Consider the following 24702-nt stretch of genomic DNA (forward strand, 5'->3'; position numbering starts at 1 on the left):
TTAAAAGCAAATATTTTAATCAAGTATTTTTTAAAACCATGATACATATTTTTTATAATGCACAATGGACTTAATAAAATTTTAACTGATCCTCTTCACCAATGCTTATAACTTAGTAGACATTACTTCTTAATTTTCCACTATATATGGAATTCAAATATATATGAATGCATTTTTAGTCTTATAAAGCAATATGGATAATACCTGTTGTCAATACATATTGATAATGGCAGGTGTATGATATAACAGATATGGCATTATTCACCATTTCTTTATTGACTGCTATTCACTTTCCTTTATTTTGCTTTTTTGCCACTGGAAATGGTACAATAAATATCTTCATATAAATATCTTGTGTGGCTCAAGTTTAAACACTCCAAAAATCTTACCAGCTTACCACAGTAAGTTTGTTTCTAGCTCACATCACTGCCTGGTGCAAAATCAGGCTGCTAGCACGAGGAGCTGGCCTCCAATCGTAATTCAGGGATTCATCTTATGGTTTCACTACCTCAGATTCCTTCATTTCCAGCAGCCAACATGGCAGAGAGCTTGGAAGACAAGGAAAGATTTATGACAAAGACTGGATGTGGCTTGGGGCACTTCTGCACAGATTTCACTGGCTACAACCCAATCACAAGCTCCCAACCTAACTGCAAGGGAGGCTAGGAAATGCAGTCTTCCTGTATGCCCCAACAGGAACTGGATGAACGGTTAGCCAGTTTTGCAAATATTTTTACATATTGGTGGCTTTATTCCAAAGCATCTATTTCTAGACTGAAATTTCCGATTGTGAAATTTCTACATGGCATGTACGTGTATCTTCCTGCAAAAAGAACAAAATAACCCTTATTTCTGTCAGCAGAACAGAAATACTCAGCGCTATTCTTTTTTTTTCTTTTTCAGCCACAGCCACAGCATATGGAAGTTCCCGGGCCAGGGATCAAATCCGAGCCGCAGCTGCAACCTACACCACAGCTATGGCAATGTGGGATCCTTAACCCATTGTGTCACAGTGGGAACTCTGTCAACACCATTCTTGCTTTTCTAAATCTCTCCTCCATAGGTGCTAAAAGACTAGAAGCTCAATTGTCCAGATACCTGTATTAAACGGGTCCTGGTTTAACTTTCACCAGTGAGAGGCAATCTCACGGAAATGAGGAAGGGTTTTTTATTTCATCATAACATGCTGACTGATGGCAGAAATGGCCTGTAGAGAGTGTGCGGAGATTAGTGGGAGCTTTCCTGAAATTCCTGCTTTACTGGATTTTCAAGAGCCAGCAATGATTTCTCCTGACTTGTTCCCTCAGTCCCACAGTTGAGTAAGCATCTCGTTTCTTGTATAAAAGCCCTTCCTATTTAAAACAGTTAAAGCAATTTGTTTTCCAAACCGAGAACTAACTTACACATCAACCTAGCATTTGTCTTTTGTTTTTGTTCATGGTCTATTTTTCCCTACATATAACTTTTTAATTTTATATTTCAATTATATTTATATTTGCTATTATAGATGGGGAGTTGCTATCTTCCTAAGCCTGAGTTAACATAAATATCCTGTAAAATTTCTCATTTTTATCTTTTTTATTTAGGTCAGTAGTCCATTTGGAACTTACTTTTGCATATGTTGTGAAGGGTTACTAGCACATATTAAATAAATCCTGTTTTCTCATCCAACTGAAATACCATCCTTGCCCTAAATGTCTTGATCTATTTCTAGGCCACCTAGTTGACTCCAGGGACCTGTTTATTCCTAAGCAATGATATACAGTGTTGACTGCTGTAGCTTTATAAAATATTTTAACAACAGATTTAAAAATATAAATCCAACAGAGATCATCTAACATAATAACCTGGGCTACCAGATTAATTTAGGTATATGTAAACTCAGAATAAAACCTATTTTTGTAAATCTGTGCACATATTTGAAATTTCTACAAATATTAATAACAGAAACATCTGAATGCTTGGCTAACGTAAGGAAAACAATGATCAATCCTAACCTGGTCCAAATGTTTGAGAAGGAGCAGCCTCACTCTTCTCACTGATTGCGTTTATGACAAGTGAATGTTATAAAACTGAGTTTGTAATGTTACCCTAATCAAACACTACTTTTGTCATTTATAGATACTTTATAAGACTATATATAAAGGACTCTATATAAGGTTTTATTTATAAAGGGTAACATTACCTGTAATTTTTAAAACTATTGGCCTAATACATAAATTTGTGTTGCTTTTAATATCATTCCACTGTATGATTTAAAAATATAATTCACATACCACAAAGTTTACCCTTTAAAGTGTTCGGTTTCAGTGGCTCTTGGTACATTCACAAAGTTGTGCATCAATCACAACTTTGTAATTCCTGTTTGTCTGATTTTGATTATTTAAAAAAATGGAAAACCAAAAGTGTAACTTTCATTCAATAAATATCATTTGATCCTTAGGCAGTGTGGTTGCAGAAAGTGAAGTCCATGATTTTAGAATGGTAGCAATTCATCAACCAAGTAATTAGCTTTCACACAGTTTCCATAATTGCAGCAATTTCCTTGAACTGTCTGTAGAAATTCTGGAGAGAAAGGGGAAAAAATAACATTAATTTTGCTTTTTTAGAGGCTATTTATATCACTCTTTTAATTACAGCTGACCAACAGAAGCTCTATAACATACTAAGTTTGAATTTTAATGTTATACCCTCAGCTATCATTATTGGAAGGTTACATAAGAAAAAAACAGGTGCAATTTGGTGCAAGCAAAAATACTACTATAGAGTTGGGTAACTGGCTCAGGACTAAATGTTTTAAAAGCACCCAACAAAGTTCTCTGAGATCACACCAGAAAGATTTATTAAATACCCAGCACTGTTCTAGACAATGAAGATTTTTAAAAATGATAGAATGGTTCCTAGACTTTGAACCACTTTTAATTTAGTGAAAGATGGCATTTCAGGGTGATAGGGGCTGTCCTGTCAATTACAGTAAGAGAGACCCAACACCAACAATCACTTATATGACAGAAGCTTTATTTATGTTTTATTTAAAAACTAAGCTACCATGGTGGTTCTCCTACAGAAGTCACGCTTTTTGAAACCTCAGATAAAAGAGGCATCAAGCAAATTCTGTTTTCCTTTCTTCTCCTCTATCTGCCAAGAAGTAGGAGGCGAATCTGATACCATCTCATGATTTATTTACATCCTTGTTTTTCCTTCTCCTCTGGACTTAATTCTCTACATTGCTACTTAAAAGAGTATCTGTCTTTTGTTTTAATGTTTATGTAAATCTGTTATGAGGTGAAGGAGAAAGTTATTATTTCCTTAAAAATAGATACTGATGATCATAACTTCAGGTACTAGAAAGATATAAATTAAAAGCTCAAAGAATGTTCCTTGGCTCTCAGTCCTGTAATGTGACTAACAGGCTCTGTTTGCCTGGTTAGCTTTAGCCACATAAAAACTACCTTTAAAAAAGTAGCCTCATTTGTGATTTTTTTTTTCCCCAGTGAGAAAAAAAAAGAAAAAAATTAGAAGTGGAATCGGGAAGCACAAATGCTGCAAGAAAAATAAGAATTAGAGTGGGATTATGAATTACGAAAGGACTGAAACCATATTCCTTTTTTTGTTTTTTTGGTTTATTTTTGCTTTTTTTTAGGACCACACCTGAGGCATATGAAGGTTCCCAGGCTAGGGGTCAAACCGGAACTGCAGCCGCCAGCCTACGCCACAGTCACTGTAACGCAGGATCTGAGCCACGCCTGCAACCTACACAGCTCACAGCCACGCCAGATCCTTAACCCACTGAGCAAGGCCAGGGATTGAACCCACATACTCATGGATACTAGTTGGGTTCATTACTGCTGAGCTACAACGGAAACTCCCTATATTCCTTTTTGAAGTGGATTTTGTCCCTACATTCAGTTGAAAGCTACTCATATATCACCATATGCTACCTTTATTTCCTTTCGACCAAGTCCTAATTCTTCCAAGATACCACTTAGCATTAAAATGTTGACTGCCTTTTTTGTTCTAAAGCAGATATATCTGTTCTAAAAGAAAGAAATGATAAACAACTTTTCTTGCATTTTTATGTCATCTATATATATTTTTGGTGAAATATTTATTCACGCCTTTTGCCCATGTCCTAACTGAATTTTATTTTATTTTATTTGTTTTTATCTTTTCTAGAGCCACTCCCCCGGCACATGGAGGTTCCCAGGCTAGGGGTCTAATCAGAGCTGTAGCCACTGGCCTACACCACAGCCACAGCAACTCGGGATCGGAGCCGCGTCTGCGACCTACACCACAACTCACGGCAACGCCAGATCCTTAACCCACTGAGCAAGGCCAGGGATCGAACCTGCAACCTCATGGTTCCTAGCCGGATTCGTTAACCACTGGGCCATGACGGGAACTCCTGTAACTGAATTTTAAATACATATATATATATATATATTTTTAGGGCTGCACTTGTGGCATATGAAGGTCCCAGGCCAGGGGTCTTCTTTTGCTTTTGTTGTTGTTGTTTTCTTGGAATTATGTTTTTACTTTTTTTACTGTAAGGTTTTGAGACATCTTTATACATTTTACCAATTTTTTTTTTTTTGTCTTTTTGGCATTTCTTGGGCCGCTCCCACGGCATATGGAGGTTCCCAGGCTAGGGGTCCAATCAGAGCTGCAGCCACCAGCCTATGCCAGAGTCACAGCAACGCGGGATCCGAGCCGCGTCTGCAACCTACACCACAGCTCACGGCAACGCCGGATCGTTAACCCACTGAGCAAGGGCAGGGATCGAACCCGCAACCTCATGGTTCCTAGTCGGATTCGTTAACCACTGCGCCACGACGGGAACTCCTCTTTATACATTTTAGATACTAGTCCTTTGTTAGAGATGTCATTGGCAAATATTTTCTCCTACTCTGTAGCTTATCTTTTCATCCTCTTACCAAGGTCTTCTACAGAGTAGAAGTTTTTAATTTTGATAAAATCCAATTTTCAATTTTTCCTTTTATAGACTGAGCTTTTGGTGTCCAGTCAAAGAATTCTTTGCCTAGGCCTTGATCCTCATTTCTTTTGTTTCTTTTTCAAAATTTCATTGTGCATTTTACATTTAGGTCCATGATCTCTCTTGAGTCTGCTTTTTACATAAAATATATACAGAAGGCATATAAGCACAAGAAAAGTTGTTTAACATCATTAGCCATTAGGGAACTATAAATTCAAACCATGAGATATCACTGCATACCTATCAGAATAGCTAGATTTATTTTAAAAGTGACAAGACCAAATGCTTCAAGAGTGTGGAAAAACGGGATTATTCTGACATTGCCAGTGGGAATGTGAAATAGCACAGCCACTCTGAAAAACTGCTTGGCAGTTTCTGGGGAAAAAAAAAAAAGCATGTTGCAACTACCATAGGACCTATCATTTACATTCTTGAGCATTTATCTCTAATGACATGAATTTATGTGTGCACAGAAACCTGCACATACATACATATATATAAATATATATTTATAACAGCTTTATTCGTAATAGCCCCAAACTAGAAACAACCCAGATGTCCTTTGCTGAGTGAAGAGTTAGGCAGGCGATGTCTATCCACACTGTGGAATTACTATTAAGCAATAAAAGGAATGAACTATTGACACCTGCAACAACCTAAAGGAATCTCTAGAGAATGATGCTGAGTGGAAAAAAAAAAAAAAAAAAAAACAGTCCCCAGGGAGTTCCCATTGTGGCTCATTGGAAACGAATCTGACTAGTATCCATGAGGATGCAGGTTTGATCCCTGGCCTCGCTCAGTGGGTTAAGGATCCGATGTTGCCATGAGCTGGAGTGTAGGTCACAGACTCAGCTTGGATCCCACATTGCTGAGGATAGGCTGGTGTAGGCTGGCAGCTATAGCTCTGATTTGACCCCTAGCCTGGGGACTTCCACATGCTGCAGGTACAGCCCTAAAAAGCAAAAAAAAAAAAAAAAAAAAAAAAAAAAACAACAACAGTCCCAGAGGTTACATCCTGATGATTACTTATATAACGTTCTTCTCGAAATGACAAAATTGCTGAAATAGAGAACAGGTTAGTGGCGGCCAGGGGCTAATGAGGAGGTGGTGGAGGGAGGGCGGTGGGTGCGGCTATCACAGAGCAGAATGGGGGAGCACGAGGGATCCATGTGGTGGCAGAAATGTCTGTCCCCCAGTCATAGTTTCACAAGGTGTTACTATTCTGGGAAACCAAGGAAAAGAGTACTTGGGATCTCTCTATTATATCTTAGAACTGCCTGTGAATCTACTGTTCCCTCAAAATACAAGTGTATAGTACCTCAGTATTGCCTATAGTCATAATGTACATGAGGTCTCCAGAAGTATTTTTTTTTTTTTTTTTGTCTTTTTTGTCTTTTAGGGCCTCACGCTCAGCACATGGAGGTTCCCAGGCTAGGGGTTGAATCGGAGCTGTAGCCTCTGGCCTTACACCACAGCCACAGCAACTCGGGATCCAAGCCGCGTCTGCAACCTACACCACAGCTCACGGCAACGATGGATCCTCAACCCACTGAGCGAGGCCAGGGATCAAACCCGCAACCTCATGGATGCTAGTCAGGTTCGCCAACCACTGAGCCAAGACAGGAACTCCAGGTCTCCAGAACTCTATCATCCTGTAACTGAAAGTGTGTACCTCTTGAATCTTCTCATTTTCCTTACCCTCCAGCCCTCATAAACACTATCTACGTTATGTTACCATGAATTCCACTTTTATAGATTCCACATATAAGTGAGATCAGGCTGTATTTGTCTTTCTGTGTCTGGCTTATTTTACTTCGCATCATGTCCTCCAAGTTCATCCATATTGTCAAAAAGAGGAAATAAAATTTCTGTCTCAAGACATCTGCACTCCCATGTTCAATGCAGCGTTACTCACAATAGCCAAGGTATGGAAACAACCCGAGTGTCTGCTGACAAAGGAAAGGATATATAAAATGTGGTATGTGTATATACATAGCGGAATACTATCCATCCTTTAAATAGAAGGAAATCCAGCTTTTTTTTTTTGCTTTTTAGGGCCACACTCAAGGTATAGGGAGGTTCCCAGGCTAGGGGTCTAATCGGAGCTACAGCTGCTGGCCCACACCACAGCCACAGCAATGCCAGATCCGAGTCTTGTCTGCAACCTACACCACCGCTCATGGCAACGCCTGATCCTTAACCCACCGAGCGAGTCCAGGGATCGAACCTGCAACCTTATGGTTCCTAGTTGGATTTGTTTCCACTGCACCACAAAGGGACCTCCTGAACTGGCACCGCCACAGCAACCGGAGCTGCTGCAATCAGATTCTTAACCCACTGCACCACAGTAGGAACTGCGAATACATACAACTTTTATTTGTCAGTTATACCTCAATATAGCTGAGGGGGAAATGTAGTTTGTAAAAGAGATCAAAAGCATCCAGGAGTAGTATATGAGAGGCCAATATATTTTTTGTTAGCTTTATAAAGATTTCTCATTATATTTCCACTTCACTCACTATGATTGCTTTTCTTAGAGTGGCAGCTGCTTTAAGAAAGAATTTGTATCTCTTCTCTCACCAAAGGGATCAAAACAAATAAACAAAAACAATACTCTGAGGCCAATTAAATTAGCAATGACAAAGCATCCCTGTACATACTTTTAAAAGAATAGCTGATTTCAAATTCGCCATTTTTCAACTCTTTGCTTACAGAAAAGAGGTAAAATAATAACATACACAGCATGATTCTAAATATAAACTATTGAGTTATATAAATCTCTAGCAGATAAAATTAGCCATCAAGCACTGCAGTTCGATCTCCATTTTGTAAACACTATTAGTCAGAAAAGTTAGGGTCAATTCTGTCCAAAAGTAAGATCCATTTAGCTTAATCATTCTTGAATATTGAGCCTAAGAAGAATAAAACAGTTTAAATGCAAAGCAAATATTCCTGCTAGAAAAGATGCCAATTTCCTAAATATACTCATAGATGAGTATGGTGAAAGCGAGGAAATAACTCAGCATACAAATTCAGCATATTACATTGAGAATAATTTATCAAATTCCCAAAGGAAACAAATCTAGATCTTTTGCACATATTAATGAAAGTAAAGCACATCAAAACAATTGCAAATGACAGTTAAAATTTTCTCTTAAAGATTGTGTTATCTTTTCTAAGCAGCAACTATAGAATAATGAACTAAAACTGAATGAGTGAAATCACAAACCTGAAACTGCGGAATGGTCATTTCAAAGGACTTGTTCTTCACTTGGCCTGAATGATCCGCCACTTTGAGCATCACAGCAACGTAAGGATACTTAAGTGATCTGCAGCTGTCCGAGCTCACGGCCATTCCCAGCTTCCACTGAAAATCTATCAGCTGTAATGAAAACAGTACAAAACAGCAGTTCTAATGTTGCCCCGAACGAAGATATTCAATGTTTCTGCTCTCACATCAACTTTTAATGTCATTGCCAGTCGTAAAAGAAAATCTTTCGTTTTAATATTGCTGGGGGATGATAATCAAATGAACATGGAGAGAGGCCATAGGGGATACTGACAGAGTTGGAAAACAACACTCTCATAATTACGAATGGGAAAAAACAGAGACAAAAATCTCCAGTGGCTATGCAATGGAGGTTAATACGGCAAGACTGGCTTTCCTTGTATTTTGCTCCTGTACTTAAGGGGACTCCAAACATTTCAGACCATCTCTTAACCCATATTCCTGTTCCATATATGACTTCTCCCAGGACACAGCCTGGAAGTCCTAAAATGGAAGAGGAGTTACATAATATCTTCATATTTGATTGAGGCACACATGGGAACCCTCCCAGTTTCTTGCCTCACCGCAGTCCTGGACCTGAAACCTCAGGCAAACATAAATACTGGGGATAGGTGGTTTTAGATTTCATCACTGCTGATGATGGATACCTGCCAGGGGATGTGCTATGCAGTTTACATGTATTAAATGCCACACTGACTCATCATAACGTTACAGGCTATTATTTCCATTTTGCAGATGACAAAACTGAATTTTACAGTGCTTAGATAACATGTACCAGGCCACACATTTCTGAACTCATAAATGAAAGCAAAGTCTGTCTGACGCTAAAGATTACATGCTTATTGGACAAAACCTTCCTTGAAAAAAGAAACACGCACCCCTATGTTCACTGCAGCTAAATTCATAAGAGCCAAGACGTGGAAACAACCTAAATATCCAGGGACAGATGAATGGATTAAGATGTGGAAAAGGAACCCTCCTGCACTGTTGGTGGGAATGTAAACTGGTACAGCCACTATGGAGAACAGTTTGGAGATACCTTAGAAATCTATACATAGACCTTCCATATGACCCCACAATCCCACTCTTGGGCATCTATCTGGACAAAACTCTACTTAAAAGAGACGCGTGCACCCGCATGTTCATTGCAGCACTATTCACAATAGCCAGGACATGGAAACAACCTAAATGTCCATCGACAGATGACTGGATTCGGAAGATGTGGTATATATACACAATGGAATACTACTCAGCCATAAAAAAGAATGACATCATGCCATTTGCAGCAACATGGATGGCACTAGAGAATCTCATACTGAGTGAAATGAGCCAGAAAGACAAAGACAAATACCATATGATATCACTTATAACTGGAATCTAATATCCAGCACAAATGAACATTTCCTCAGAAAAGAAAATCATGGACTTGGAGAAGAGACTTGTGGCTGCCTGATGGGAGGGGGAGGGAGTGGGAGGGATCGGGAGCTTGGGCTTATCAGACACAATTTAGAATAGATTTACAAGGAGATCCTGCTGAATAGCATTGAGAACTTTGTCTAGATGCTCATGTTGCAACAGAAGAAAGGGTGGGGGAAAAAATGTAATTGTAATGTATACATGTAAGGATAACCTGACCCCCTTACTGTACAGTGGGAAAATAAAAAAGAAAAATTAAAAAAAAAAAGCCAGAAAAAAAAAAAAAGATGTGGAACATATATACAATGAACTATCACTCAGCCATAAAAAAGACAAAGTAATGCCATTAGCAGCAACATGGATGGAACTAGAGATTCTCATACTAAGTGAAGTGAACCAGGAAAAAAAGACAAATACCATATGATATCACTTTTGTGTGGAACCTAAAATATGAAACAGATGATGCTATCTAAAAAAAGAGAAACAGATCGTGGCCCAGGAGCACAGACTTGGGGCTCCCAGGGGGGAATGGGGAGGGAGCAAGATGGATGGGCATTTTGGGGTTTTTTGGATGCAAACTATTAAATCTGGAATGGATGGGCAATGGGATCCTACTGTACAGCACAGGGAACTCTGTGTGATTGGGTCACTTTGCTGTACAACAGAACTTGAAGAAACACTACAAATCAACTATACTTTAATAATAATAAATAAAAAAAGATTACTGGCTGCCTCAGTACTTTCTAGCTAATTCTTTTCAATGACTGTTCAGTGTTGCAAGGCATTAAGACAGGATTAGATAAATGCAGCTCTGAATACTGACTTTAAAGCATAAGACAATTAATGGAGGAATTTTGTGTCTTGTCCACAAAGCTTAGGCAAATATGTAGCACAAGGAGGCACTCATCAAAAATACCTGTATACTGACTGATATCTTCTGCTACTAAATTAATGCTTATTGGGCAAATAGCTTTACTGATTAATAAAAAATATTTTTATAAAAGGTGGGATCAATGAAAAGACTAAAACTTCCTCCTGTCTTCAGACTAGCTTTGGATCAATCAGCTACAGCATGAAGGCCAGGTTGGTGCTACTAAAAAGTTAACATCTTTAGCATGTCACAGGCATAGCCAAAAAAAAAAAAGTTAACATCTTTGATAATTAATAAAAAGATTGTATAGATACATTTGAAATCAAAGTTTCCTATACAAACATAGAGAAAGGATAGGGAAACAGCAAAAGAACTACAAACAGCTAATAACCGAAAGAAAAAAGGGAAATGCAAATTTAAACTACAGTGAGATACCAGGATACACCTACCAAAATGGCAAAATTTTAAGTCTGACAGTTCCAAAACAGGCAAGCAAGGATGCGTCACAGGGCTGTTGATGGAAGTCTAAATTGGGACAGCTTTTCGGGAAAATTAGCTTTATTTAGTAAAACTGAAGTTATGCATATCCTGTGATTCAGTGATTCAATTACTAGGGATAATAACCTAGAAAAACATGTGCATATACACAGGATACACATGAGAATGTTCCTAGTAGCTATATTCATAGCAGCCCTGAGTTATAAACAATCCAGATGTCCATTAGGAATAAAATAGATAAATGAAATGCTGCACAGAAATGAAAACGAACTTCAGCTACACTTAACACACACACCAAAAAACTCTTGAAAGAAACAAGTCCACACAACTGAAACTATTTACAGAAAAGAAACAAATTCATGGACATGGAGTACAGACTTGTGGTTGCCAAGGGGGAGGGGAGGGGGAAGGAGTGGGATGGACTGGGAATCTGGGGTTAATAGATGCAAACTATTGCCCGTGGAATGGATAAGCAATGAGATCCTGCTGCAGAGCCCAGGGAACCATATCTAGTTACTTGAGATGGAACATGATGGAGGATAATGTGAGAAAAAGAATGTATAGATATGTGTGACTGGGTCACTTTGCTTGTACAGTAGAAATTGACGAAACACCGTAAATCAACCATAAGGAAAAAAAAGAAACGAGTCAAAAAGTTACATGATTCCATTCACTTAAACCTAAGAAACAGGAAATGTAATATTATTTAGGGATGCATACACAGATAGCAAAACTATAAAAAAGAAGCAAAAATAGGATTATCACAAAAGGATAATCATTACCTCTAAGGAGGAGGAAATGGAGAGGTTTCATTGGGGAGGGGCACGTGGTGGGCTTGTAGGGTACTAACAATGTTCCATTTCTTGAGTTTCCATTGTGGCTACACAGATGTTAATTTCTTTTTTTCTTTTTTTGTCTTATTTGGGGCCACACCCTCGGCATGTTTAAGTTCCCAGGCTAGGTGTTAAATGGGAGCTGCAGTTGCGGGGCCTACACCACAGCCACAACCTATACCAAAGTTCATGGCAATGCGGGATCCTTGGTCCACTAAGTGTGGCCAGGGATCGCACCCCGCGTCCTCATGGGTCCTCGTCAGATTCGTTTCTGCTGAGCCATGATGGAAACTCCTGATGATCACTTTCAAATTACTCATTTTTAAAAAACAACCATTTGAGGAGATGGAGGTTAACAAAATGTATTGCGGTAATCATTTTGCAGTATGTGTATGTCAAGTCGTTATGCAGAGATCTATTTCAGTTATATTTCAATAAAACTAGAAAAGTAAAGCTGTCCCGTGAACAGTCCGTATGTGTGTTTGGATATATATGATATTTTGCACATGGTGGGGGAGGGGAGGATATGTCAGTGAGCACATTTCTAGTTGAAAGGAAAAGTTTATTGCAGGCTAGGTGACCAAGGGAAAAGCTTTAGAAAGGATAGAACTCAATTTTGAAGAATAAAAGAAGTGAAATTGAGAGGGAAAAAATGTGTTTTATTCACATATTCCATAAATACACACCTAGCAAAGAAAAAATGTGTAATATTAAGCTAGACCAACTGGAGATGAAAATAACATCTAGTTAAGGCATGGAGCATCTCTCTTTCTTAAAGTGAAAGGTATAAGGAAGCATGGAAAGTAAAGCTGACAAGACAGCAAGAGGCCAATAACTTTTGCAAACTGAACAAGTGTTCAGAAGTTTTCAAAATACTCTTACTCACAGGTGACCCTTGAACATGGAGTTCCTGTCGTGGCTCAGCAGGTTAAGGACCCAATGTCTCTGTGAGGATGTGAGTTCAATCCCTGGCCTCGCTCAGAGGGTTAAGGATCCAGTGTTGCCACAAGCTGCAAAGCAGGTCACAGATGGAGCTCTGATCTGGTGTTGCTGCAGCTGTGGTGTAAGCTTGCAGCTAGAGCTCTGATTCAACCCCTATCCTGGGACTTCCCTATGCTTCAGTCATAAAAAGGAAAAAAAGAAGTTCCCGTCGTGGCGCAGTTAACGAATCTGACTAGGAACCACGAGGTTGCGGGTTCGGTCCCTGCCCTTGCTCAGTGGGTTAACGATCCGACGTTGCCGTGAGCTGTGGTGTAGGTTGCAGATGCGGCTCGGATCCACCGTTGCTGTGGCTCTGATGTAGGCCGGTGGCTACAGCTCCGATTCGACCCCCTAGCCTGGGAACCTCCATATGCCGCAGGAGCGGCCCAAGAAATAGCAAAAAAAAATAAAAAATAAAAATAAATAAAAAGGAAAAAAAAGTGATAAGGAATATCTAAAGAGGAATGTTCAATAAGTTAAAAATCCAAGAAAAGAATTTAAAGGAGTTCAGGATTAGACTAGTTTTATATCAGTTCAACAGTGATATTCAGAAACATTTTAAGTGTATCCAGCCTGTACAACTCTTGATGCAGCAAGTTCCATTTTTACTGTGCACAGTAAAACGGTAGAGTAAAACATTGCTTATTTGACTCTAAAAGTCTGAAATAAAGCTCTGAGTTATTTAGAACATTTCAAGCAGAAAAGTAATTAAGGAACACAATGTTGGAATTCACTGACCATTAAGATGGTGAAACTGACAGGTGGAGAAATAGGAGACCTGCCATTTACTGTGCAAAGTTAGTATTCATGCATGGGTAAAGAGAACTGGAATTAGGTTTATGAGATGAGAATCTCCCAAATTCTAAACTGAACATTTAAATGCAAATTAAAAGCAAATCTTCTAATAAAGGTTGCTGAGCCTTAAATAGGAATGAACTGCATAGGACATTTTAAATTTAAAAAGAAGAAAAAAAAATTAGAATATGGCACACATCACTATGGAGAATATTAAGGATAAAGTAATGTGGCCTCAAAATTCTTGGAGAATAAAGAAAATGATTTTAAAAGGAAAATGTACAGAGAAAAAAAGCTAGTAGTTAAAAAAAAAAAAAAAAGGAAAGAGAAAACATCCTGAAGTAAAAGGAACATAAGAAAAATACTCAGAAGGCAAATATAGATTAAAAAGGTAAACAAAGAAATTAGCCGAGCAGTTCCAGTTGTGGCACAGTGTAAATGAATCCAACTAGTATCCATAAGGATGTGGTTACAATCCCTGGCCTTGCTCAGTGGGCTGGGGAGCTCAGATTCCAACCCCTAGCCTGGGATCTTCCATATGCCATGTGTGAGGCCCTAAAAAGCAAAAATAAATAAACAAATAAAAATAAAAGCTATTCAACAAAAAATTAGCTGTCTACCACACTAAAAATTAGTTGATATGATAGCTGAAGTGAGTAGTAACATAAAAAAAAAAATCACTATAAAAACTGTCTATAAAGGGATTTTCTGTTGTGGCTCAGCAGAAATGAATCTGACTAGGATCCATAAGGATGCCATTCAATCCCTGGCCTCGCTCAGTGGGTTAAGGATCTGGCATTGCCCTGAGCTGTGGTATAGGTCGCAGATGTGACTCGGATCCTGCATTGCTGTGGCTGTAGTGTAGGCCAGCAGCTGTGGTTCTGATTTGACCCCTAGCCTGGGAACCTCCATATGCCATAGGTGTGGCCCTTAAAAGACCAAAATTAAAAAAAAAAAAAAAATGTCTATAAAGAAATAAATTCTGGAGTTCCTGCTGCGTTGCAACGGGACTGACGGCGTCTTGGGAGCCCTGGGACAGATTCTACCCCTGGCCAGCACAGTGGATAAAAGATTCAGCATTGTTGGAGTTCCTGTCATGGCATGGTTTAACTAGGAACCATGAGGTTGCAGGTTCGATCCCTGGCCTTGCTCAGTGGATTAAGGATCCGGTGTTGCCGTGAGCTGTGGTGTAGGTCACAGACGTGGCTTGGATCCTGCGTTGCTGTAGCTGTGGCGTAGGCCGGTTAGATGCCTAGCCTGGGAACCTCCATGTGCTGAGGGAGTGGCCCTAGAAAAGGCGAAAAGAAAAAAAAAAAAGATTCAGCATTGCTGCCGCTGTGGCTTAGGTCAAGACTACGGCTCAGATTTGATCCCTGGCCCAGGAGCTCTATACACCACAGGGTAGCTGGAAAAGGAAAAAAAAAAAAGAAAGAAAAAAATTTTAAAGACCATTTCAGTTTAAATTTAACTTTTATTTTTCAAAACATAAGAGAAAATTTTAAAAATAACCATGCGCAACACCACTAACCTAAAACCTTTGTTCACATTCCTGTGTTCCCATTTCTAGCCTTTGTATGTAAATTTTATAGTGAGTCACAAAATACCCATTTTTAAGTTCTCTCCTTTTTTAAAGTTTTCAAATGGAAAGAATGTCAAGTGATCTGTATACATCAACCTCTCTCAAAAGCATTACAAGGAAAAGACTGATTAAACAATTCATCCCAGGATACAAAACTAATAGAGCTGGTCTTCAAATCCAAATTTGTCTGATTCTATATTCCTTGACTTTTTCATTACACCTAGCTGCAACACAATTACCATTTAGAATTCAACTGAGTTCTACTAGGTGAAGAAAAGTAGACAGGTCTAAGAAGGGGCAAGGTTTAGCATCTTCTACATGCAAGAGCTGAACTGTCCAATACAGTAGCCACTAGCCAGTTGTGACTATTTAAATCAATTTAAAATAAAATTCAGAGTTCCCTGGTGGCTTAGCAGGTTAAGGACCTGGCATTGACACTGCTGTGGCTCTGATTACTGCTGTGGCGTGGGTTTGGTCCCTGGCCGAGGAACTTCCATATGCTATGGGCATGGCCAAAAAGTAAATGATTTAATTTAATAAATAAAAGATTCAGTTCCTCAATTGCACTGGCCACATATAAAGAGCCCCACATGTGGCTGGGGCTACCATACTGGGTAGTGTCAACCCAGAACATTCCAACACTATTGGACAGTGCTGTGCTATACTCTATGCTAAGTACTTTATATATGCAGGAACTTATCATGGCATGAGTTATTAGCAAATTTTTACTTGAGAATTCATATTAGCTCTAGCATACGTGGACAAAGTTTGCTAAGTCATTAGCCTTCATCTTGTTTAATGGCAACTTCATTCATGCCTTGATTTTCTTTACTGCATTTATCAGGTTTTTTGTTTGTTTGTTTTTGCTGTTTAGAGCCACACCTGTGGCATATGCAAGTTCCCAGGCTAGGGGTAGAAAGAGAACTATAGCTGCTGGCCTACAACACAGCCACAGCAGCACCAGATCCGAGCTGTGTCTGCAACCTATACCACAGCTCACAGCAACGCTGGATCCTTAACCCACTGATCGAGGCCAGGGATCAAACCTCATGGATCCTAGTCGGGTTCGTTTCCACTGAACCACAAGGAGAACTTTACTTATCAGTTTCTAAAATTATCAGATTTACTTACTCATTACCTGTGTCGCCAAGGAAATGCAAATTCTAAGACAGCAGAGGATTTTAGTTACTCCTAAATCTATTAGAACATTATCTGATGTTCTAGTAAGTCAATGTTCAAATAAGTATTTGTTGAGCTAATACCTTCTGGAGTATGTGGTAACCTGTCTCCAAAGATAGCCTCCAACAAGTACTTCCACCTCTTTCTGTATGGACACCTCCCTTCTCACATCAAGAAGTAGGTCATGAGAGTTCCTGTTGTGGCTCAGCAGGTTAAGAATCCACTGTTGCCATGAGCTGTGGTGTAGGTTACAGATGAGGCCCAGATCCCGCTTTGCTGTGGCTGTGGTGTGGGCTGGTAGTTGCAGCTTTGATTCGACCCCTAGCCTGGGAACTTCCATATGCCTGCGTCCCTTTAAAAAAAAAAAAAAAAAAAAAAAAAAGGAGTTCCCGTCGTGGCACAGTGGTTAACGAATCCGACTAGGAACCATGAGGTTGCGGGTTCGGTCCCTGCCCCTGCTCAGTGGGTTAAGGATCCGGTGTTGCTGTGAGCTGTGGTGTAGGTCGCAGACGCGGCTCGGATCCCGCGTTGCTGTGGCTCTGGCGTAGATTGGCGGCTACAGCTCCGATTCGACCCCTAGCCTGGGAACCTCCATATGCCGCGGGAGCGGCCCAAGAAATGCCAAAAAGACCAAAAAAAAAAAAAAAAAAAAAAAAATTAATTTCTAAAAAAAAAAAAAAAGCAGTAGAGCAAGAATCTGAACTGTCCCTGTTATTTGACCAGTAGACTATGGCAGAAGAGGTATTCTAGAATCTTTGATTCCAGGCCTTCCTTAAGAGAAGTGGAAGCATGTGCTTCCTTCTTCATGAGATGCTGGCTCTTGGACACTCCCTCTTGGAACCCAGCCACCATCATGGGAGCGGCTGTGTCAAGGAGAACCAAGGTGCTCCAATCACCAGCTCACGTGGCCCAGGGCATCACTAGCATGTGAGTGAGCCCTCTTCACTTCCAGCCCAACAAGGCTCCTCGATGTCTCAAGCCCCCAGCTGACGTGACAAGGAGCAGAAACCACCATCCAGCTAAGCCCAGTTAACCCAGAGACTCATAAGAGATAATTAAACAATTGTTTTAAATCACTAAGTTTGGGGTACTTTGTTACAAGGCAACAGATAACTAAAGCAGAGCAAACACAACGAGCCGAAAACAGCTTTGTTAATAAACTTACTATGGCATATGATTTATCAAAAATGAATTCTCAAAACTGTATAAGCTGAACCATATTAGATCACTGAAATTTTAGCAAATACAAATAATAAAAATTGTTCTGGGAGTTCCAGCTGTGTGGCAGAAACAAACCTGACTCATATCCATAAGGATGTGTGCTCAATCCCTGGCCTCAGTCAGTGGGTTAAAGATCTAGCATTGCCGTAAACTGTGTGTAGGTTGCAGACACGGCACGGATCTGTTGTTGCTGTGACTGTGGCTGTGGCCATGGCCGGCAGCTACAGCTCTGATATGACCCCTAGCCTGGGACCTTCCATATGCCGCAAGTGTGGCCCTAAAAACCGATTTAAAAATTCTTATTTGGTTAGTGTTAAGGTCTCCAGTAAAAATAATACAGAAAAGAAAGCCTTTCCCACTAAACACATTCACTACTAGAAAGTACACAGGACAACTGCCCTGCAGCATGAAACAAGTATCAATTTTCCCTCAAAACGTTTTTTATCCAAAGTTCAGGTCTACTAATGACCCCCATGTTCCAAGTGACTCGGGTCTGAAAATTCTGTCAGCTTGGATTTCTTTCTCCCTTATTCAAAACATATATGAACTGCTAGGTGCTCAAGATTTTATTTCAGCCAATGCCACTGACACTTACTCATTTCTTCTCAATCTCCCTGTCACTAACCTACTCAAAACCTTAAAAAACCTTGCCTTCAATTTTACAGCAGCCTCCTAATCAGTTTCTTGCCTATGGCCTTTTTCAGCTCCAATCCAGAGGCTAGACTCTAAACACTACATATAAATTGACCAAATCTAATATCACAGGTCAAAAACCGGTCATGTCTACTGCCTGAGGAACTAGTTACCAACCCTTCCCTTAGCACTGAAGGCATCGCACAACAGAGTCCCAAAGAGCTTTCCCACTCGTGCTCAGGCTGGACCCATCCCTTTAAACTGTCTTTTAGTTTTTACACCTTTGCTCGTGCTGCTCATTCCTCTTGGAATATTGCTCTCCAACATCTATGTAATATTCAAACCTCCTCTCAAATTCTACCTGCCCTGTTCCTGGTTTACTCCACTTCTCTATGAACGTTCACATCACTTCTGATGCCTCAGGAGTTAGAACATTCTGCCTTGAATATGCAGCCCTCTGCATTTGCCTCCCTCCCCCACATCCTCTAGACTGCAAACTCCCTGAGGGAAGGTCATACCTCCTTAGGTGACTGAAGCACCCAACACACAGAAGAACAAAAGCAGTCCTATATCTATGAACTATTACATAAATGGTACTTAGTCACTATGTCTCATGTACAGAAGAGGGAAAATGGCACTAAATAGTGCCTGTCAATAAAGCATCTCTCTTTTGATTTATACCATAAAATTGGCAAGAAGGAAAGCCATAAAATGTGGCAACAATAGGAACAATCATTCCTCTGTGATCAGCAGTTATAATTAGACATCTATAAAAGAGGACTGTGAATTACTACAAAACAATGTTTACAAGTATCACAATGTGAAGTAATGAATAACCTTTGACATTCTGGGGCTAGACAAGGCAGCACAATGGTTTGTTAAATTTAACAAGCTCATCCTCTGCAGACAGACAGGCATGAGTTTGAATCTCAGCTCTGGACCTTCTATCCACGTGACTAGACTAGTTACTCTGTCTCTACGTTCTAAGCATGATTTTTTTTCCATTATACCTAGTTGACAGTGTTCTGTCAATTTTCTACTGTACAGCAAAGTGACTCAGTTGCACATACATATATACATTCTTTTTTCTCACATTATCATGCTCCATCATAAGTGACTAGACATAGTTCACAGTGCTATATAGCAAGCTCTCATTGCTTAAGAACTAGTCTTAGACTGCAAAAGTCTTCTCCAGATGGTTAAATAGGCAATAGTCTGCATCTATTAACTCCAGATTCCCAGTCCATCCCGCTCCCTCTCCCTCCCCCTTGGCAACCACAAGTCTGTTCTCCAAGTTCATGATTTTTTCTGTGGAGAGGTTCATTTGTGCCGTATATTAGATTCTAGATATAAGTAATATCATATGGTATTTGTCTTTCTACTTCACCTATTCAAAAAAAAAAGACAAATTGTCAAAACATCATAAATCAACTATACTTTAATAGAAAAACTTTAAAAAAGAAAACAAATTTCCTGGCTTCAGGAACTTACACTCTAGCAAGACAGATAGTAAGCAAATACATATATAATGTGGTTTTAAGTGTTACAAAAAGTACTTCTATTTCCTTTTCTTTTTTTTTTTTTTTTTTAAGTATTTTTAAAATGCAGGTAAAGGGGATAGAGTAACCAGGAAGGCTATTTAGAGCCTGGAAAGACCTCTTTGAGGAGGTAGTTTTTTCGTTTTTTGTTTTCTTTTTTATGGCCACACCTGCATATGGAAGTTCCTGGGCCAGGAGTCGAACTGGAGCTGCAGCTTGACTTACGCCACAGCCATGGCAACACCAGATCCGAGCCACAACTGCAACCTACACCGCAGCTAACAGCAGTGGATCCTTAACCCACTGAGTGAGGCCAGGGATCGAACCCAAATCCCCATAGAGACAACACTGGGTCCATAACCCACTGAGCCACAAGGGGAACTCTTGAGATGGTTTTGAGTAGAAAGACGCCAAGTAAAGTGAAGGAAAAAGCCACAAGGATAACTGGAGAAAAGAGTATTCTGGACAGAGGGAGAAGCTTGCTCAGCGTGTGCAGAGAATGAGGCCCGCAGCCCTCGTGGCTAAAGTGGCATGAACTAGGAAGAGTGGTAAGATGTGACCAGTTTTTGAAGGCCTTTTAAGCCAAGGAAAATAGTTAAGACTTTTTTCCTAGCATGATAGGGCTCTTTAAAAGGCTTCCAGCAGGGAAAAGACCTAGTCTAACTTAGACTGCAAAAGTCTCCTTCAGATGGCTAAATAGGGAATTAAGAAGGAAAACAAAAAGGCAAGGGGAGGTAAATTTAGAGAATATTTCTAAAGGCAGAGAAAATAGTTATGTTGGTCGATTGGAAGAGGGGTGTGAACTCTTGCTGGAGGACTAGTTCCAATTAACCTTGCTGGTTCTCCTACTGGTGAGAAATATTTCAAGAAAGAGAATGTATTATACCTCAAGAAACTCAAACTAGTATCAGCCCTAAAAATTCGCTATACCTGGTATATTTAAAATGCACATACTACAGGAGTTCCCGCTGTGGCTCAGTGGTTAATGAACCCAACTAGCATTCATGAGGACTCAGGTCTGACCCCTGGCCTTGCTCAGTGGGTTAGGGAATCCGGCGTTGCTGTGAGCTATGGTGTAGTCGCAGACTCGGCTCAGATTTGGCATTGCTGTGGCTGTGGCGTAAGCCGGCAGCTACAGTTCTGATTCGACCTCTGTCCTGGAAACCTCCATATGCCAAGGGTGTGGCCCTAAAAAAGACAAAAAAAAAAAAAAAAAGGCACATATTAAAACACAAAAGACTTACAGCTAGGTCAAGACTCCGTCCCCCATAACACCACTGAATACATACAATCATTTTGCCTAGCAGTATAATAAAAAAACATCAGAAATTAAGAAAAAAAATGTTCAGTTTAGGAGCCCCTAGATATAAAACTCCTAAGAGTATGAGATTCCCCCCAATGACTTGGGGGGGGGGGGTCCCCTGACATTTTAACTCAGATTTGTTCACGCTGAGCTTGCAGTAATTTATCAATCACAGTTTAGCTTTTCCTACCCCAGAACTGGTTTTCATAAGGGGTTTCTGTTCTGGTGAAGTTGTATTTCTCTGTATTCACCTATCTTTCCAGTTGGGGGACAGCAGTTGGCCCAATGACCTCACTTCTCTGAAAGATCCAAGAAAGAGTTGCTGGTTTTTCAGTTTGTTCAGCTTTTTGCTCACTTTAAGGCAGAGTGATGACCTCCAAACTCCTTACACACTGGACCAGAAACCAGAAGTCTCTCACTTTTTGATAATTTTCTTCATAAAAGTTTGAACATCTTTTGTTAGTCCTATTGTAAGGTACTCTACAACTCACTAACATTGTAAATGACATCTTTTAAAAAAACATTTTTCAGGAGTTCCCGTTGTGGCGCAGTGGTTAACGAATCCAACTAGGAACCATAAGGTTGCGGGTTCGATCCCTGGCCTTGCTCAGTGGGTTAAGGATCCGGCGTTGCCGTGAGCTGTGGTGTAGGTTGCAGACGCGGCTCGGATCCCGTGTTGCTGTGGCTCTGGCGTAGGCCGGTGGCTACAGCTCCAATTGGACCCCCAACCTGGGAATCTCCACATGCCGTGGGAGCAGCCCTAGAAATGGCAAAAAGACAAAAAAAACAAAAAACCATTTTTCAACTTCCTGTGTTTGAATTATAGAAAAACATGGAATCACCTTGCTAAACTCATTATTCTACTAATGTAAATGTAAGTTATCTTGGCTTTTTCTATATAAACAATCATAGTACAGGTGAATGACTCCATAGAAAGGATATGTACTGGCCAAATAACAGTCCTCAAAGAGGTCCTCACCCCAATTCCCAGAAGTCTGTGTATATGTTATTTGACATGACAAAATATTTTGTAGATTTGACTGCATTAAGGACTTTGATGTGGGAGGTTTTTCTGGATTATCTACTTGGGCCAGCAGGAGGGTCAGAATCAGCGAAGACTATATGATGATAGGTAGCAGAAAGAAAGGTGATGACAGAAGTAGAGGCTGGAATGATATACTTTGAAGATGAAAGTACAGGAATGTAGGCAACCTCCAGAAGCCAAAAGAGACAAGGAAGCAGACTCTCCTCTAACACCTTCAAAAGAAACACACCTCTTCCAATACCCTGATATTAGTCCCACAAGACTAATTTTGAACTCCTAACCTCCATCACTATACAAATAAATTGCGTTATTTTTTATATATTTTTTGTTGTTTAGGGCCGCACCCACGGCATATGGAGGTTCCCAGGCTAGGGGTTGAATCAGAGCTACAGCTGCCAGCCTACACCACAACCACAGCAATTCAGTATCCGAGCCACATCTGTGACCTATACCACAGCTCACGGCAACACCAGATCCTTAACCCACTGAGCGAGGCCAGGGATTGAACCCACAACCTCATGGTTCCTAGTCAGATTCGTTTCTGCTGTGCCATGACAGGAACTCCTAAATTGTGTTGTTTTAAACACACCTCCTCCTATGCACCCCCTCAGGGGCGCACCTGAGGCATGCAGAATTTCCCAGCAGGAATCAAATCAAGACACAGCAGTGATGACAGCAGATCCTTAACCTGCTAAGCCACCAGGGAACTCCCAAGATTCATTTTTTAAAACCCTACAATCAGATCCTTAACCTGCTCCCAAGGGAGCACCTGCAGCCACCAGGGAACTCACAAGATTCATTTTTTTAAAACCCTACAATCAGATCCTTAACCTGCTGAGCCATAAGGGAACTCCCAAGATTTCATTTTTTAAAACCCTATAATCTAGTATAATGCAGTTCCAGGATATCTTATTCAAATAAACATATGACTTAATGCAAGTAAACAGATGACTTGAGAGATTGAATCAGAGCTATTGAGCAATAACTCTGAGCAAAGCCAGACAGAGGGTTGATTACTATCTTGAGTTCCTCCTATCTCCCAGAAATCCTCAAAAACAATATCAAGATCAACTAAAGACAGATGTCAGTTAATGAACATCTCTCAGCCCCTGTGTTCTCATTATTTATCTCAGCCCTTTCTTATATTGTTGTGTCCTGGGTAACTCCTGTCTTTAAAATACTGTTTTAGTACTCTTCTTCTGGGAAGTGTTACAAGTTACTTGGCTAAAAGCAACTTATTAGCTGAAAAAGGACAAGAACACTTGGAACAAAGAAATAGTCCGAAGATATACTTAAAAATTCAAATTCTTATTCCAAGCATACAGACACTGAAAAGTAAAAGAGATAAACTCTCCACCTTCAACAAACTCCTTTTTAAAAACTAAAAAAGGAGTTCCCATTGCGGCTCAGCGGTAAAGAATGTGACTAGTATCCATGAGGATTGGGGTTTGATCCCTGGTCTCGCTCAGTGGGTTAAGTATTAGGCTCGGCCCCAAGCTGTGGTGTGGGTCACAGCCGCTGCTGGGATTGGACCCCATATGTCGCACGTGGGGCCCTAAAAGGTAATAAAGTAAAATAAAAAACTAAAAAAAAATAGAACTAAGCAAAAGTTTGCAGTGCTATCTTTGTACATTTTACTAACTTCTCTATATATATTACGTTCTAAAATACTCTAAATCTAGTGTTGAATCAACAGTGCTTAATCAAGGAAGAACAATATTTGGTCTGTATTCTTTAGGCTGGAGTGAGAGAGGGAGATCATTTACAATGGCAGTGGCTATTTACAAGAGCAAGGCTGGATGGCAGGATGAAAGTCACGCGCTCGCAGACACAGGCCTTAGACAGGGGGAGAACTACGACGGCTCACGGTGGCATCGTCCCGCACCTGCCAGATGCGGCCGGAGAGCCAGGCGCAGCCGCCCTCCGCTTGCCCAGCCCAGGCCGACTAAGTCGGGGTGGCCGACTGGTCGGGGTGGCCACTCACTCACCTGGTTGGTGACCTGAAATAGAAGCAGAAAACACAATTTATAGAACTACTTTTCTTGCTCCGGAGCCCCGCTGCCCTGGCTCCTTCGAGGCCAGGTCTTACCTTGGCCTTAGCGTCCAGCTGCGGCTCACTAGACCCCTCCATGACAGGGTTGAGGGCTTCTTCCACCCTGCGGTGGGCACTCCGGGTTCACCGACACTTCCGCTTCCTCTTCCCGCCCCTTGAGGGCCGGCGCACGCAGCAGACGTAGGGGAAGACAAAAACAGAGATCCGTGTGTAATTCATCCTTAGTCTCAATTAGACATCGATATTCTAGAGCTGGTCAGTAAAAAAGAAAACTCTGTATGGAAAAAAGGTCCAAAATTTGGCGGATGCCTTGCAAAGAGAAGGACTGATTATCTTTAGGATTCCGCCACCCCCACTAATCTCATCAATTTGGACTCTTCCTCACCCCCGCCCACAGCGCCCTTTGCGCAAGCGCCAATTTCTGGCTGCGCAGACTCGTGCTTAGTAGGTACTGCTCGCCAAATTTGAAAGCTGC

The 24702-nt window shown here is 40.5% G+C and overlaps 1 protein-coding gene across 2 annotated transcripts; it reads right to left on the bottom strand.

Annotated features, from left to right (window-relative positions):
- On the bottom strand, positions 1-24358 carry COMMD6 (COMM domain containing 6). 2 transcript variants are annotated; one of them, NM_001267850.1, is given in 4 exon segments: positions 897-2565; positions 8223-8375; positions 24163-24174; positions 24264-24328. In NM_001267850.1, coding segments are annotated over 4 exon segments (258 nt in total). In that variant the 5' UTR covers positions 24306-24328; the 3' UTR covers positions 897-2514.
- Positions 24359-24702: the final 344 nt, after the last annotated feature.

This window comes from Sus scrofa, chromosome 11 (assembly GCF_054392235.1).
Source record: "Sus scrofa isolate SSC_HxYL_T2T_F1_AM1 chromosome 11, Sscrofa_HxYL_maternal_Yorkshire_Landrace_v2.0, whole genome shotgun sequence".
NCBI classification, from domain to species: Eukaryota; Metazoa; Chordata; class Mammalia; order Artiodactyla; family Suidae; genus Sus; species Sus scrofa.